We start from the raw sequence: 17,164 nt of genomic DNA, 5'->3' as shown, positions 1-17,164 counted from the left end.
AACATTATATAAGCCTATGTATCTATAAATAAACTAATGGATTTAAATACTTTACATCGAAAATGTTGAAAGAAGCCATGAAAGAACTCGTGCTTCAGTAATGGAATCCATTTTCCCCTGGCATTCTTTTGTAATGAACGACATAGCTACAGTGCGCAATATTGCGTGAGTTGTTTACATTTGAAACGCACACCACTCATTTTAGCCCCATGTGCCCAGAGATTGGAACAAATCAGACATTAGACATTTCACCCCAGAAAGCTACCGAGAAAACATTTCAGGCAAGTGGACAGAGATAACAACCAGGGATTCAGACATTTAGACCTATTCTGTAAACAACAATAATAACCTGCACTGAACATTTTGTTTCTTAAACACTGTGATCTGAATAGCAACAATTGCAAAACTACTAAGATGTAGGCTATATATTATTTAGACTATAGAAGTAGTCACTATTTTTGACTGAAAACTCAAATGATTTGTTATTGCATTCCCTCAGATATTAATGATTGTATGTTAAAGTACCTATCCCGAACACAAACTGGAAATGGACATTCCCTCCCCGCTTCGCTCCCCTTTGAGCATGCCTGATATTAAGAAAGGTATGCCTACATTTACACAGATGCTAGTTTTTCTATATATAAGCATTATTTTTTATTTTTTGACATGTTATGATACCATTTATGTTCTTTCAGTGAAGATAAGTTCTCCTAAACACACTCCTGATGCTGAATACCTCTTAAGGAGAAGGGGTGGGATGGCAGGTATTTCATTTGAGGACAAATATACGATTTATGGGTGACTAAAACGTTTATTATGAATAACAAACAAAGAAACCATCTAATTTCTTACAGAAAGTCTTGAGGAGACTGCAAAGCCAACATTGGATACAGTCTGGCTGAAATCAAGAAATAATACAGGTAACGCTTAACATATGCAAATAATTGAACAATGGCAAATGTCATTGTTCTTACTTTCATGATAATGTTATTATTTTTTATTTATTTGTATCTTGTTAAAAGCACTTTGATAGGATATTTGTTAAACTGTTGAATGCAGTGTTTCTCAAAACTCTTCACCATTTTGTTGTGGCCCTGAACTGGCTCACCTGATTGCTCTAGTCAAAGGGCATGATGATTAGTTGACTAATTGAATCAGGTGTGCTAGCTCTGGAATAGATCCAATACATGGAATGGTTGGGTATCCCCGAGGAGAGGTTGGAGAACCACGGGTTTAATGAATACACACCAGCCACGGAGACATGTTTTTCTTATCTCTGATATGCAGATGACGACAGAAAATCTAACAACCCATTTGTGCTTCCAATGGATCGTAACATCTTCAAAAAGAGAGAGATTGAATCTGTAATCAAACAACAAGTACGTAGGCTACTGTAATACCCTCTGGGACTTTTATGCATCCATCTCTAGACCATAATAGAAAATAATAAAAATAGAATAGAATCTTCAGATCGAGGCCTGTGAGCCTATCAAGTGATTACAGGAATACCATTTTGTAATTCACGCTCTCGCTCTCTATCAGGAGAAGAAGTTCTTCAGCAGCCTGCCGACCCAGATGAAGAGTACCTACCTGTCCCGACTCAGGTGCCGCTCTGCCCCCATGAGGAGTGCTGTGGAGGACACAATCCCAGAACCAGAGAAATGCAGACGGGAAAAAACGACATGGGCCACCGTGGTCACTAAAAGTACTGTATATGACAGACAACCGTCTAGCATCAAAATGTACATTTTAATGATCTAAATATGAATGTATTTGTATTGCTGTCTGGGTCCTACAATTAAGATGATTGTATAATAGGTAGACCTATAATAAAAGTATATTCTACTGTATATTTTCTTATAGAAGTATCTATCATTATTTAAATTATTGGATTTGATTTTACTAGGCAAGTCAGTTAAGAACAAATTCTTATTTTCAATGATGGCCTAGGAACAGTGGGTTAACTGCCTGTTCAGGGGCAGAACGACAGATTTGTACCTTGTCAGCTCGGGGATTCAAACTTGCAACCTTTCGGTGACTAGCCCAACGCTCTAACCACTAGGCTACCCTACCGATTTAGACAGCAGTCAAAATAAAGGCACATACATCGATGTTTTAACAGAGTGTCGACCAGGTTATCTCTTGTCATTTTGCAGGCTGCAGTCAAGAGAGGGAGAACATTAGGGACTACTTATCTAAACAGCGGGAAAAGTTTATGCAGCAGGTAAAACAATTATGGTCTAAAATGTAACAGAAGCTGTGGCTAGGTCTAATGAATTCAATCAAACCTGCAGTGCCGTAGTGATGCAAAGCCAATTTCATTTCAATTCAATATGATTTTTTTTTTAAAGCCATCATTTCTGATGTAGAAGAGACATAATCTCTACAGTAGGTTTTAAGGAATTCCAGTCTCTCTCTCTCTATCTCTCTCTCTATCCATGTCTCTATAGTACTCTCTGTCAGTGAAGCAAGACACCATCAAGAAGCTGGAGAAGGACACGGTGATAGAGCTTAAGTTGATCAGACACGCTGAGAAACATCTGCAACAGGACTCAGTCGCCTTTGAAAAGTTCATCAAGGAAAACGACCAGAGCTCAGTGGAAGCTGTCAAGTTGTTAGTAAAGCCTATTACCAATAAATAGTAGCCTACACATGGTTTTGTATTAGCTTTTCAAATATCTCTAGCTACCTGATTGACAAAATAACCAGTAGGTTACAGTAATGGTTACAGTAGTTAGTTAATTTATTCACGATAGGTCCACCACAGGTAGATCATGGTAAATGCACAATGTTACAATAAGTTCATCATTACCCATCTCATATGAATATACTGTATTATATACTATTCTACTGTATCTTAGTCTATCCCGCTCTGACATTACTTGTCCATATATTTATATATTCTTAATTACATTCCTTTACTTAGATTTGTGTGTATTGAGTATATGGTGTGAAATTGTTAGATATTACTGCACTGTCAAGGGCTAGAAACACAAGCATTGTGCTACATCAGGAATAACGTCTGCTAAACACGTGTATGTGAACAATGCATTATTTATTTTTTACATTTAAATAAAAACATCACATGTATATTCTGTTATTTCTTTCCAGGGCAGAGAAAGAGACTATGCTGAAAATGGAGAAAACAGCAGAAATTAAAAAAGTGACAGTACAAATGATGGCGATGAAAAGGTACTGTATCATGTACGCTGTACTAGAAAGGAAAATATCAAAATGTGTCTCCTTCGAGCCGGATTTGAACCAGCGACCTAAGGATTTCCGCTTTGATTCCAACTACAGTCCTCCGCTCTACCAACTGAGCTATCGAAGGGACGCTGAATAACATGAAAAAAATAGGGCATTTAAACTTGCTATCAGAGGAACTCGACAGTTGTGAAGTATTCTCCCCCCCAGTAACGCTGCACGGTCTTAACATATTTGACTACTGTAGCTAATGTTAGTAGTGAAAACTACCTAACCACTTTACATTTTTTCAGAATGGATGAGCGAGCATGCGCGTTAGCTAGGCTACGTTTAGAGAACACGCCGCCGTCGCGCTGAACTCATTTCTTTCCATTTGGGGAGTGGGGTGGAGTCGACATGTGTTTTTTTTAATTCAGTGGTAGTAAATGTCCTCCCACATAAGGCAAGCATATCCCCTTTAGCGACATCTCAAAGTATCAAGAAATACTGAAGGAGTACCAGACCTACAAAACGTTTCTCATGGCCGTCGGACCCATGGAGTGGCGTGAGGAACAGAAACGCAAGAGGGAGGACAGGAGAGCAACCAAGCAGAAAGAGAATTCAAACATTTTCTGTCTTCCTTCATCGGTCAAAGGTATGGGAGTTTAAATACTTTCCTTGGATTTATTTGAGATTGATAAAAATGTGTGCAATATGAAACATGCAATAGTAGGCTAAAAGTGGGTTGCAGCAAAATGGTTTAAATGAATCTAGGATTAGTTTATCAACATGGGTGCATCGCACCCTAAATCTATTGACAGAAGTCTTGACATTTTGTATTATTTTACTGATTCCAAGACGAAAATAAAAAAGGTCCAGCGTATGCCAGACGCAATTCAAGAGTCACAAAAAATTCTCAGATAAGACATCAAAGCAAAAGGTAAAGAGGATGGGGAACATATATATTTGTTTGTGTGTGGATTGATTTGATTTTATGATATAACGTAATTGACAAGTAACATTTAAAATAGTTCAGTTCTACTGTGTGCATTTGATTGTACCCTGTCAGTGGCAAAGTCAGCAGCATACTTCACCACCAGGAGAGACAGGGGTTCACCATCCCTGAGGTGCCAGAGACCGCAGAGACCTCAGACAGTGACGAGGTATGAATTAAACCTTCCTGTGTTTTTATTAATGAACCTTCTTGAGTATTGATGTGTTTTGTTGACATAATGTATGTTACCAACCAGGAAAGTGGTTTAAAAAAATGGGGGTAAACCAGAGGTAAATTTAGCAAACCCCCCCCCCCAATGCAAAAACAACATAAGTGGGTAAACCCTATTCACAATTTAAGAGAAGGAAACTGGGTTTATTTGGGTTGACCCCCAAGACAGCACAAACCGATCCGACTGGGACCAGACATATGTGTTATCATTAGCTCTTCCATTTTGTTCTCTGCTGTGGATCCTCCTCTCCTCCAAGGAGCCAGAGTTGTGTTACTCCAACCCCAGGGACATGCTGAATTTACTGACTGATCTGGAGGAGCAGAACCTGTCCTACATCCAGAACTTCCAGGAGACAGAGGAGGTCATGGATGAGATCCGCAAAACCATCCAGTTGACGCAGGAAAGAATGTAAGGAAGGGCACATCATCTATGCTGTTATACTCCCTGTTTGAATCAAATCCTCTCCAGGAATACTACAGTGCTATGTTCCTCAAGAGTCTAACCACTAGATGGCAGGGTAGCCTAGTGGTTAGAGTGTTGGAATAGTAACCGAAAAGGTTGCAAGTTCATATCCCTGAGCTGACAAGGTACAAATCTGTTGTTCTGCCCCTGAACAGGCAGTTAACCCACTGTTCCTAGGACGTCATTGAAAATAAGAATTTGTTCTTAACTGACTTGCCTAGTTAAATAAAGGTAAAGAAAGAAACGAAAATATCGACAAGTCCAGGTTCTCCTTGGGCAACTTCACCTCTTTATTCAATTAATTTCAGGCCTAATAAACACGAGCCAGGTGTCATCCCTAGCAGATGTGTGTGCTAACAGCATGTGGTGTGGGTTTATTTACATGTGTAATGTACAGGAACAGTGAGGCCCGGATCCTGCTGCAGCAGGTAGACATCCTGAAGAACACCATCCAGAGGGAGGAGGAGAAGACCTCTGAGCTGGAGCTCAAGTCCAGGATCTTCTCCTACGGAGAGTACAGAGCTGACAAACAGGTTAGTACTATTGTCCACGTCATTGCTGCGAACAGTCTCTAACTTGGTAAGTATATTGGTGTAGAGCATCTGCTACATAAAGGGGAGATTAGATTTGACCATAGAAATAGAATTACTAGGTCAGACAAAGCCCCTCAAACCATACCTCAAAACGTCAATGTCCATTCTAGTCAGTTTGATTCTATATATTTCGGCCCATAGAAATAGAATAACTAGTTCAACAAATCCCATTTCAGAATATCCCTCAGAATGGGAATGTCCACTCTATTCATTTTATAATGATATGACTGGCCCAATTGGATGAGCGCGTTTGATGATCGACATCGCTCGATTGGCTGATTGATTGAATGACTGATTCATTGGTCTACTTCCTAAAATACATCAGAGATGAAGATCCAAAGGTATCTCAATCTCCCCAGACCTTTTCCTCCCACTGCATTTTGAGAGGGAAACTAGGAAAGAGGATGCACGAATTCAAAAAGGAAATAGATTGTGTGTTTGTAAATTCAATCTGGAGTGCCAGTGTGTGCTCAGAATGCGCTCTGGGCGTTCTTAAACTCACGAGTGTTGTCAGATTGTCCGTTCGTACATTCAGAGCGTTTTGTTCTCGTAGTGTTGAGTGCACACTGGACGCTCTGGTCGAGGAGTTGGGCTGATCCGAGCGTTCTGACCTCACGACGGCAGTCAAGCACCCAAGCTAACTGGCTAATGTTGGCTAGCTTTCTAGCTACTTCCAGACACATGAGAGAACACCTCACTCTGACCATTTTACTCTCCCTAGCAGAGCTGGTTGGGCTGTGTTCATGTTATCCAGAGCGTTGGTGATTAACTGCTGCTGCCAACAATTTAATATTTTTTTTTTACTGACAACTGCCATATTCAATGGGTGTTGAGCGTTCATAAATGAATCTGTTATTCTGTGCTCTGGCACACTCAGACGAGTGCTCTGAAATCGGTGTAGAGTGAATTTACGAACGCACCCAAAATCGAGATGAAACCATTTCGTAGTCAATTTCACCTCCTTCCTTATCACAGGACGTGATGCTCAATGTGCTGCACAAGAAGGTGAAGGAAGTGTACAGGGTGTGTGTGGGAGAGGTGGACTCTAATATCAGCACTCTTCACATGCTGGCCAACATCGAGAGCAGAATGCAGGACGTTATGGACCGACTGGAGACGCTGCCCCCGGACAACATTGACACCGTCCGCACCCAGCGGGAGAAGGAGAAGAGGCTCAAGTATGTGTCCTTCCTCACAGCTCTTTGCGGTCATACACCGACCAGTATCCGTAAAAGCTCTTTAGCTGTGTTTACACAGGCAGCTCAATTCTGGTATTTTTCTCCACGCTAATTGTTCTTTTGACCAATCATATCAGTTATTTTGCCAATAATTGGGTAAAACATCAGAATTGGTCTGCCTGAGTAAACGCAACCTTTTGTGAAAACTTCTGGTGTAAAAAGGTCTTTATAAAATAAATGTGATTTAATTGTTGCCAACAACATACCACACTAATGCACATTCGGGATGAATGCTCTCAATTGTGCGGCCAGCGGTAGAAGTTGACCAGGGTATTTATTATCCCAAACTTCCTCAGCAATCTCAGGAAGAAGGCTATTAAAGGCTGTTGTGCCGTCTTGACAATAATGCTCCCTCCCTCTAATCTCCTTTCAGGATGCGTGAGGAGAAGCTGTTGATAAAGAAACACCACCAAGAGGAGAGACTCCGAATGGCTCTGGAGAGAGCCACCTCTGACAGCAAGAAGAGGGTCAGTGTACCAAACTGTGCACAAACAGGACACATATCGATTGCTATAATACAGTTTGAGTAAATATAGACTGTTTATAGACTGGTTGGCATAGAGAATCAACCTAGAATACAATATCTACCTTTGCTACACTGTGTATTGATGAAACATGCTTCTCCGGGACCAAATGCCTTTGAAATTATTTTTTTATTATTTTTTAAAATTTCACCTTTATTTAACCTGGTAGGCTAGTTGAGAACATGTTCTCATTTGCAACTGCGACCTGGCCAAGATAAAGCATAGCAGTGTGAACAGACAACACAGTGACAATGACACCTAATATTACAGAACTGTAACAGACAGTTTGATACACTGTGTATTGATGAAACATGCTTCTCCGGGACCAAATGCCTTTGCAATGACACCTAATATTACAGAACTGTAACAGACAGTCTCCATTTATCCTGTTTTCTCTGGCTTGTAGACGGGCAGAAGGCTGATACCGCGATCGGAGCCATCGGAGATCAAGAAGAAGGACAAGACACATGCGTTAACCACTAGAGAGCAAGAAGACGCCTTGTACTTCTTTGCCTGATTATTTTAAACCATCAGTATTCACAGACAATATAAGACAGTGACTGATTTTAAATGAGCTTTTGTATACAGTACCAATCAACAGTTTGGACATGCCTACTCATTCAAGGATTTTTCTTATTAAAAAAATAAAAAATAAAAACTTTTCTGAAGACATCAAAACAATGAAATAACATATGGAATCATGTAGTAACCAAAAGGTGTTAAACAAATCTATATTTTAGATTCTTCAAAGTAGCCACCCTTTGCCTTGATGACAGCTTTGCACACTCTTGGCATTCTCTCAACCAGCTTCACCTGGAATGCTGAGCATTTATTGGCTGTTTTTCCTTCCCTCTGTGGTCCAACTCATCTGAAACCATCTCAATTGGGTTGAGGTCAGGTGATTGTGGAGGCCAAGTCATCTGATGCAACACTCTCCTTCTTGGTCAAATAGCCCTTACACAGCCTGGAGGTGTGTTGGATCATTGTCCTGTTGAAAAACAAATGATTTCACAAACCAGATGGGATGGTGTATCGCTGTGGTAGCCATGCTGGTTAAGTGTGCCTTGAATTCTAAATAAATCACTGACAGTGTCACCAGCAAAGCAACATCACACCTCCATGTTTCACGGTGGGAACCACACATGTGGAGATCATCCGTTCACCTACTCTGCTTCTCACAAAGGCTCCGCCTTTTCTCAGCCCACTGGTCACGATAACACCCACCCGTAGCACACGTTCCAGCAGGTATATCTCACTGATCATCCCCAACACCTGCTGCCAGTGACTGGAACGAATTGCAAAGATCACTGAAACTGGACTTATATTTCACTCACTAACTTTAAACATCCGTTATCTGAGCAGCTAACCGATCAATGCAGCTGTAAATAGCCCACCCAATCTAACTACCTCATCCCCATACTGTTTTCATTAACTTTTGTTTTTTTGCACATCAACATCTGCTCATTTATCACTCCAGTGTTATTCTGCTAAATTGTAATTCTTAGCTACTATTTCCTATTTATTGCCTACCTCCTCATGCCGGTCTAATGTCCATTGCATGTGTTTCTTGGCCCAAGCAAGTCTCCTCTTATTGGTGTCCTTTTAGTAGTGGTTTCTTTGCACAATTTTGACCATGAAGGCCTGATTCACACAGTCTCCTCTGAACAGTTGATTTTGATGTGTCAGTTCTGGAACTCTGAAGCATTTATTTGGGCTGCAATTTCTGAGGCTGGTAACTCTAATGAGCTTATCCTCTGCAGCATTGGTAACTCTGGGCCTTCCTTTCCTGTGGCAGTCAGTTTTCATAGCGCTTAATGGTTTTTGCAACTACACTTGAAGAAACGTTCAAAGTTCTTGAAATGTTCCGTATTGACTGACCTTCATGTCTTAAAGTAACGGACTGTCGTTTCTCTGAGCTGTTCTTTCCATAATAAGGACTTGGTCTTTTACCAAATAGGGCTATCTTCTGTTTACCAACCCTAATTTGTCACAGCACAACTGATTGGCTCAAATGCATTAAGGAAAGACATTTCGCAAGGCACACCTGTTAATTGAAATGCCTTCCAGGTGACTACCTCATGAAACTGGTTGAGAATGCCAAGAGTGCACAAAGCAGTCAAGGCAAAGGGTGGCTAATTTGAAGAATTTAAAATATTTCGATTTGTTTAACACTTTTTTGGTTACTACATGATTCCATATCTGTTATTTCATTGTAGATTAATAGTGAAGACATCAACTATGTCAAAAATATTACAAATAAAAACCCTGGAAGGAGTAGGTGTCCAAACTTTTGACTGGTACTGTACATTATGTCTATTTGTTAGCCTCAGGTCACCAAGGAGCATTTAGATTCACTCACTGATTTGGACTATACAATATTATCTAATGCTATGCAAGTTAGATTTAATGTACTGTATAATTGGATTATAAATAAAACATTCAATTTTTACTTTAGTATATTCTGTTATTGTTTCCTAAATATGATCATTTACAGATAAAGTAGGTAAATTGCACAAAATAAAGCCATACAAGATATTACTGAAAAGTGCAATATGCACAATTTTATTATCCTTGTGCTCAAAAGGGGCACAACAGCTTGCTTCATCATCATATAAAAAAAGACAACTGCTTCTCAGATGTTTTCAAAACGAGACATTTTCATAAAAAATGGCAACAAATCAACAAAGATTAGTAACCAGACATCAAAAAGAAGCTTGCAGTAGCATGCATCTATCAAACGTCTTTCATTTCACCATCCTCCTCCTCCTCTTCTACCCCTCTAATGAACAAGACATTGTTGCATCTGTGTGGAGGGAGAAAAAAAATAGTGTACTGTTAGCTCACTGTGGGCTGGTATGGCAGACAGGAAATGATTAAACATTGTGCTAATTCTGCAATTAAAATGGAGATAGCACTGTATCAGAAAGTATTCATACCCCTTTCACTTATTCCACATTTTGTGTTAGAGCCGGAATTCAAAATATATATTTTTTTCCTCACCCATCTACACACACTACCCCATGATGACAAAGTGAAAAGATGTTTAGAGATTTTTTTTGGTGCTAATTTATTGAAAATTAAATCTCTAATTTACATAAGTATTCACACCGAGGAGTCAATGCATGTTGGAATCACCTTTGGCAGCAATTACAGCTGTGAGTCTTTCTGGGTAAGTCTAAGAGCTTTGCACACCTGGATTGTACAATATTTGCATATAATTTATTTAAATTCTTCAAGCTCTGTCAAGTTGGTTGTTGATCATTGCTTGACAGCCATTTTCCAAGTCATTTTTACAAGTCAAAACTGTAACTGGGCCACCCAGGAACATTCAATGTCTTGGAAAGCAACTCCAGTGTATATTTTGACCTTGTGTTTTAGGTTATTGTCCTGCTGAAAGGTGAATTGGTCTCCCAGTGTCTGTTGGAAAGTGGACTGAACCAGGTTTCCTCTAGGATTTTTCCTGTGCTTAGCTCTTTTCCGTATATTTTATCCTAGAAAAAACCTCCCTAGTCCTTGTCAATGACGAGCATACCTATAACAAAATGCAGCTACCACCATGCTTGACAATATAATAATATAATAATAATAATATATGCCATTTAGCAGACGCTTTTATCCAAAGCGACTTACAGTCATGTGTGCATACATTCTACGTATGGGTGGTCCCGGGGATTGAACCCACTACCCTGAAGAGTGGTACTCAGTAATGTGTTGTGTTAGCCCCTAACATAAGGCTTTGTATTCAGGACATGAAGTACATTTCTTTGCCACATTTTTAGCTGTTTTACTTTAGTTCCTTATTGCAAACAGGATACAGGTTTTGGAATAGTTATTATGTACAGGCTTCCTTCTTTTCACTGTCATTTAGGTTATTATTGTGGAGCAACTTCAATAGTTTTCTCCTATTACTTGGTAACAGTTTTAGTCACCATTGGCCTCATGGTGAAATCCCTGAGCAGTTTCCTTCCTCACCAGCAACTGAGTTAGGAAGGACATTTCAGCTTGTCTTTTTTTCCCCATTAAAACATCATTTCACTTTGACATTATGGGGTATCGTGTGCAAACCAGTGACATCATCTCAATGTAATACATGTTTTAATTCAGGCTGTAACAACAAAATGTGGAAAAAAAGTCAAGGAGTGTGAATACTTTCAAAGCCCTTTGTGTGCAAACTGGTCCCAGATCTGTTTGCGCGGTCTTGCAACTTATATGATAATCGTTACTCCAATCCATGACCATAGGAGTTGGCAAGACAGCACAAACAGATCTGAGACCAGGCTAATCTTTTTAATCATGAACTCTGCGAAGTACAAGTAAACAAAAGAGAATTCCACTGAACTTACCTGACGAGTACTTCTCCTAGGTGACCAGCCAATGCTCCATCCACATACTCTTCAGTGTTGGCCAACTATAAAATCAGAGACAATATATTGTTAGATGTTATAAATTGATATGAATGCTGTACAAAATGTACACCTGTTTTTAATCAAACTAAATGAATGGCCCACAGAGATGCAACCAGAGCCATATAGCTTAGCTAGAGATTCGGATGGGCAAGCTCTCTCTAGATGCAAATGTGTGCACACGAGGGACTCCAGCTGTAGGGAATTATGCATTTCAGTGATGTTTTCACATGTGACTGTTTGCATCTTTCTGGTCCACACACACCTGCATATTCATGTAGCTGTCCACGGACACCAGGTATCCTTTGTATTCCATGCCCCACTTCAGCTTCACCATCACGGGCTTGCCAGTCAGACCGTTCAGGAACGGCTTGGGATTCAGTGGTAAACTCTGAAATGACATTATCAAATAAAATGTTATTGGTCACATACATATATTTAGCAGCTATTATTGGACAAAAGGAACACCTATATGAGAATGCTGTTCATCGACTACAGCTCAGCGTTCAACACCATAGTGCCCACAAGGCTCATCACTAAGCAAAGGACCCTGGGACTGAACACCTCCCTCTGCAACTGGATCCTGGACTTCCTGATCGGCCGCCCCAGGTGGTAAGGGTAGGCAAAAACACGTCTGCCACGCTGATCCTCAACACTGGTGCCCCTCAGGGGTGTGTACTTAGTCCCCTCCTGTATTCATTGTTCACCCACGACTGCGTGGCCAAACACGACTCCAACACCATCATTAAGTTTGCTGACGACACAACAGTGGTAGGCCAGATCACCGACAATGATGAGACAGCATATAGGGAGGTGGTCAGATACCTGGCAGTGTGGTACCAGGACAACAACCTCTCCCTCGAGAGTTTCGAGTTCCTTGGTGTCCACATGACCATGATAGTTCATTGGTGCAAACACACCAAGACAGTCGTGAATAGTGTACGACAACAGGAGGCTGAAAATATTTGGCACGGGTCCCCAGGTCCTCAAAAAGTTCTACAGCTGCACTATCGAGAGCATCCTGATCGGTTGCATCACCACCTGGTATGGCAAGCGGTACCGGAGTGCCAAGCCTAGGACCAATAGGTCCCTTAACAGTTTCCACCTCCAAGCCATAAGACTGCTGAACAATTAATCAAATGGCCACCCGAACTATTTACATTTACCACCCCCCCCATTTGTTTTTACACTGCTGCTACTTGCTGTTTATTATGTATGTATCATGGACATTCTTACTGACAGTTATGGCTGCAAATTATCTCGACTAACCTGTACATCGCACGTTGACTATGTACTGGTACCCCCTGTATATAGCCTTTTTCACAAAAAAAATATATATATATTTTCTTAACTCTTTCGTGGTAACTCCTTTTTTTTGGTTAATTATTAAGGGCTTGTAAGTAACCATTTCTTCACCTGTTGTAGTCGGCGCATGTGACAAAGCTTTCATTGATTTGGTATTTTAGCCATATATCACACCCCCCCGGACTGGCCACTCCACATAGCCTGGTTCCTCTCTAGGTTTCTTCCTAGGTTTTGGCCTTTCTAGGGAGTTTTTCCTAGCCACCGTGCTTCTACACCTGCATTGCTTGCTGTTTGGGGTTTTAGGCTGGGTTTCTGTACAGCACTTTGAGATATCAGCTGATGTACGAAGGGCTATATAAATAAATTTGATTTGATAATATTAACGATAATTAACTGATTAAATTTAAGCAATAAGGCACGAGTGGATGTGGTATATGGCCAATATACCATGGCTAAGGGCTGTTCTTATGTACCACGCAACTGGTTACCAATGTAATTAGAGCATTAAATACACATTTTTGTCATACCCATGGTATATGGTCTGTTATAAACTGGGTGTTTCAAGCCCTGAATGCTGATTGGCTGACAGCCATTGTATATCAGACTGTATACCACGGGTTTGACAAAACGTTTATTTTTACTTCTCTAATTACGTTGATAACCAGTTTATAATAGCAATAAGGCACCTCTGGGGTTTGTGATATATGGCCAATATACCACGACTAGGGGCTGTGTCCAGCCACTCCTCGTTGCGTCGTGCTGAGAACAGCCCTTAACCGTGGTATATGATCATATACCAATCAGCAATCAGGGCTCAAACCACCCAATTTATAATGTTTATAACAGGTATGACAAAACATGTATTTTTACAGTTCTAATTACGTTGCTAGACAGTTTATAATAGAAATAAGGCCGTGGCATATCAGCCATATGCCACAGCCCCTCGGGCCTTATTGCTTAAATATCCCATGGCTTTCAGACAACCAGCACCCAGGACCGAAACACATTACAACTGCATCTCACAACTAGCTATCTAGATAATCAAACTAGCATTTCACATACAGTGCAAAGCACAACCAAGTATATCTTACCACCCTAATTAGTTACCGTAGCTAGCTAGTTGGATAATCACAACAAAGGCGATTTAATGATATTTGAGAATTTTATGATATTTGAGTAGTTAGCTATGATAGCTGGACGTTCACTACATATATTACCAATCCTCATCAAACACCTCATAATATAGAAAATTTACCATTTTGATTCTGTATGAGCTTCAACGACGATTTGCACGCCGTTATTGGATACAGGAAGTAGTGGTGAACTCTGAACTCTGATCCGTACAAAAAAGCACTGTGATTGGTTCAGTTTTTGTCATTGTTCATCCTGATTGGCCACAAAACCGGAGAGAAGAACAGACGGGCATTTTCTACTCCAGTCAAGTCTCTTCTCCGTGCGGAGCCCAAATATGCGGGAAAGATTCGATGTAGCCAAAATATTTATCGGCGAACTTGTTACATTGTTGCAATTTTAATGAAACAGTTTCAGTCACAGTGTTACAATCAGATACTTGATATAATATAGTCTCTTGCTCGCCGGGCTAGACAACAACAGTTACAGATTCAGTTGTGACCACTAGGAGGTAATGTTCTCAAACGGATTGAAGTAGCCAACACTCTCCAAACATTGTGAGTGATTTGCATAATTTAAGATAAACTTTTATGGAAACTTGTATCTCCTTTTAAAGATGTAAATTACATTATGATAATCGATATTGGCAGCCACATAGTAGCCTAAAGAATGTTGGTTATTTTGGAATGTTTATTTAAATGTAAATTGAAATTCACAGCAGATTGTTGCTTGTGCTATTGCTGTACTGTAGTTCATTGTGAATGTTATGCCATTTTCTTGACACAAGATAGATCAAATTCTCTCTATGTCTCTGGCCATGTTTGACAGATCACTTTTGTCAATCTCCATCTTTCAAAGTGTGTTGCATTATGGGGATAGAAGTTGTCCGACTTACGCCTACATGTCTACCTTGCATGAACTTGATAAAAAATCAAGAGATCAAAGTTAATGAGGTTTTGACTGCAGTCGAAGGCAAGTTTCTGCAGTTGCTCTTCACCAACGTCCTCCGGAGCCATGGCCTGCATTGTGGAAGGCTCTATTGTATTTATTTAACCTTTTATTTAACTAGGCAAATCAGTTAAGAACAAAGTCTTATTTACAATGACAGCCTACCAAAAGTCAAAAGGCCTCCTGACGGGGCTGGGATTAAAAATATAGGACAAAACACACATCATGAGAAGGACAACAGCATAACATGGCAGCAACACATGACAACACAACATGACAACACAGAATGGTAGCAACACCACATGACAACACAGAATGGTAGCAACACCACATGACAACAACATGGTAGCAACACCACATGACAACAACATGGTAGCAACACCACATGACAACAACATGGCAGCAACACCACATGACAACACAGAATGGTAGCAACACCACATGACAACAACATGGTAGCAACACCACATGACAACAACATGGTAGCAACACCACATGACAACAACATGGTAGCAACACCACATGACAACACAGAATGGTAGCAACACCACATGACAACAACATGGTAGCAACACCACATGACAACACAGAATGGTAGCAACACCACATGACAACAACGTGGTAGAAACACCACATGACAACAACATGGCAGCAACACCACATGACAACAACATGGCAGCAACACCACATGACAATACAGAATGGTAGCAACACCACATGACAACAACATGGTAGCAACACCACATGACAACAACATGGTAGCAACACCACATGACAACAACATGGTAGCAACACCACATGACAACACAGAATGGTAGCAACACCACATGACAACAACATGGTAGCAACACCACATGACAACAACATGGTAGCAACACCACATGACAACACAGAATGGTAGCAACACCACATGACAACACAGAATGGTAGCAACACCACATGACAACAACGTGGTAGAAACACCACATGACAACAACATGGTAGCAACACCACATGACAACAACATGGTAGCAACACCACATGACAACACAGAATGGTAGCAACACCACATGACAACAACATGGCAGCAACACCACATGACAACAACATGGTAGCAACACCACATGACAACACAGAATGGTAGCAACACCACATGACAACAACGTGGTAGAAACACCACATGACAACAACATGGCAGCAACACCACATGACAACAACATGGCAGCAACACCACATGACAACACAGAATGGTAGCAACACCACATGACAACAACATGGTAGCAACACCACATGACAACACAGAATGGTAGCAACACCACATGACAACAACATGGTAGCAACACCACATGACAACAACATGGTAGCAACACCACATGACAACACAGAATGGTAGCAACACCACATGACAACACAGAATGGTAGCAACACCACATGACAACAACATGACAACAACACCACATGACAACAACATGACAACAACACCACATGACAACAACATGGTAGCAACACAACATGGCAGCAGCACAAAACACGGTACAAACATTATTGGGCACAGGCAACAGCACAAAGGCAAGAAGGTAGAGACAACAATACATCACACAATGCAGCCACAACTGTCAGTAAGAGTGTCCATGATTGAGTCTTTTGAATGAAGAGATGGAGATAAAACTGTCCAGTTTGAGTGTTTGTTGCAGCGACCTAGTGATGTGTGTGCTTTGGGGACCTTTAATAGAATGTGACTGGCAGAACGGGTGTTGTATGTGGAGGATGAGGGTTGCAGCAGGTATCTCTCTCTCTCTCTCTCTCTCTCTCACTCACTCACTCACTCACTCACTCACTCACTCACTCACTCACTCACTCACTCACTCACTCACACTCACTCACTCACTCACTCACTCACTCACTCACTCATATTCATTGGCTTATAACAGTGCTACTCCAGTACTATTTGAGAAGGTCCGTGATCACAATGGGAGACAGAGAGCTGCTTTCAAGCGATGGGCACATCAGGTGTTTATTTGTAAAAGAAGAGGAGGCTGGGTCCAGGGGCAGGCAGAAGGTCATACACAGGAGGAGGCAGGTAGCTGGGTCCAGGGGCAGGCAGAAGGTCATACACAGGAGGAGGCAGGTAGTTGGGTCCAGGGGCAGGCAGAAGGTCATACACAGGAGGAG

General features: G+C 40.9%; 2 protein-coding genes and 1 non-coding gene across 5 annotated transcripts; 1 reads left to right on the top strand and 2 right to left on the bottom strand.

Annotated features, from left to right (window-relative positions):
• Positions 1 to 277: 277 nt before the first annotated feature.
• On the top strand, positions 278 to 7,888 carry LOC124032395 (cilia- and flagella-associated protein 100-like). Of its 3 annotated transcripts, XR_006838269.1 has the most exons (10): positions 278 to 602; positions 696 to 764; positions 855 to 920; positions 1,288 to 1,379; positions 1,543 to 1,705; positions 2,157 to 2,224; positions 2,451 to 2,614; positions 3,112 to 3,838; positions 4,253 to 4,346; positions 4,666 to 4,700. XR_006838269.1 is itself a non-coding variant. In XM_046344772.1 (8 exons), exons 1-8 carry the CDS (start codon positions 3,724 to 3,726, stop codon positions 7,741 to 7,743), a joined length of 987 nt encoding a protein of 328 aa, XP_046200728.1. In that variant the 5' UTR covers positions 3,361 to 3,723; the 3' UTR covers positions 7,744 to 7,888. The 3 variants fall into 3 exon arrangements, 1 of the variants encoding a protein (XP_046200728.1); XR_006838267.1 differs by lacking the exons at positions 4,253 to 4,346; positions 4,666 to 4,700 and adding an exon at positions 4,042 to 4,123; XM_046344772.1 differs by lacking the exons at positions 278 to 602; positions 696 to 764; positions 855 to 920; ... (2 more) ...; positions 2,157 to 2,224; positions 2,451 to 2,614 and adding exons at positions 4,042 to 4,123; positions 5,269 to 5,404; positions 6,440 to 6,642; positions 7,076 to 7,169; positions 7,633 to 7,888 and having other exon boundaries at positions 3,361 to 3,838; positions 4,666 to 4,817.
• trnay-gua lies at positions 3,242 to 3,331 on the bottom strand. Its single transcript is given in 2 exon segments — positions 3,242 to 3,277; positions 3,295 to 3,331. It is a non-coding gene; the product is annotated as a tRNA-Tyr (tRNA).
• A 1,873-nt stretch (positions 7,889 to 9,761) lies between the features above and the next one.
• Positions 9,762 to 14,325, bottom strand: LOC123996651 (small nuclear ribonucleoprotein F-like). The gene is made up of 4 exons (XM_046300255.1): positions 14,190 to 14,325; positions 11,895 to 12,020; positions 11,570 to 11,634; positions 9,762 to 10,029 (listed from the first exon to the last, which is right to left on the bottom strand). The coding sequence occupies exons 1-4, from the start codon at positions 14,190 to 14,192 to the stop codon at positions 9,960 to 9,962; spliced, it is 264 nt and encodes an 87-aa protein (XP_046156211.1). The 5' UTR covers positions 14,193 to 14,325; the 3' UTR covers positions 9,762 to 9,959.
• Positions 14,326 to 17,164: the final 2,839 nt, after the last annotated feature.

Source organism: Oncorhynchus gorbuscha, linkage group LG01 (assembly GCF_021184085.1).
Source record: "Oncorhynchus gorbuscha isolate QuinsamMale2020 ecotype Even-year linkage group LG01, OgorEven_v1.0, whole genome shotgun sequence".
Taxonomy (NCBI): Eukaryota; Metazoa; Chordata; class Actinopteri; order Salmoniformes; family Salmonidae; genus Oncorhynchus; species Oncorhynchus gorbuscha.
The sequence above is the reverse complement of the archived record's forward strand: the minus strand, read 5'-3'. Positions and strand labels throughout refer to the sequence as shown.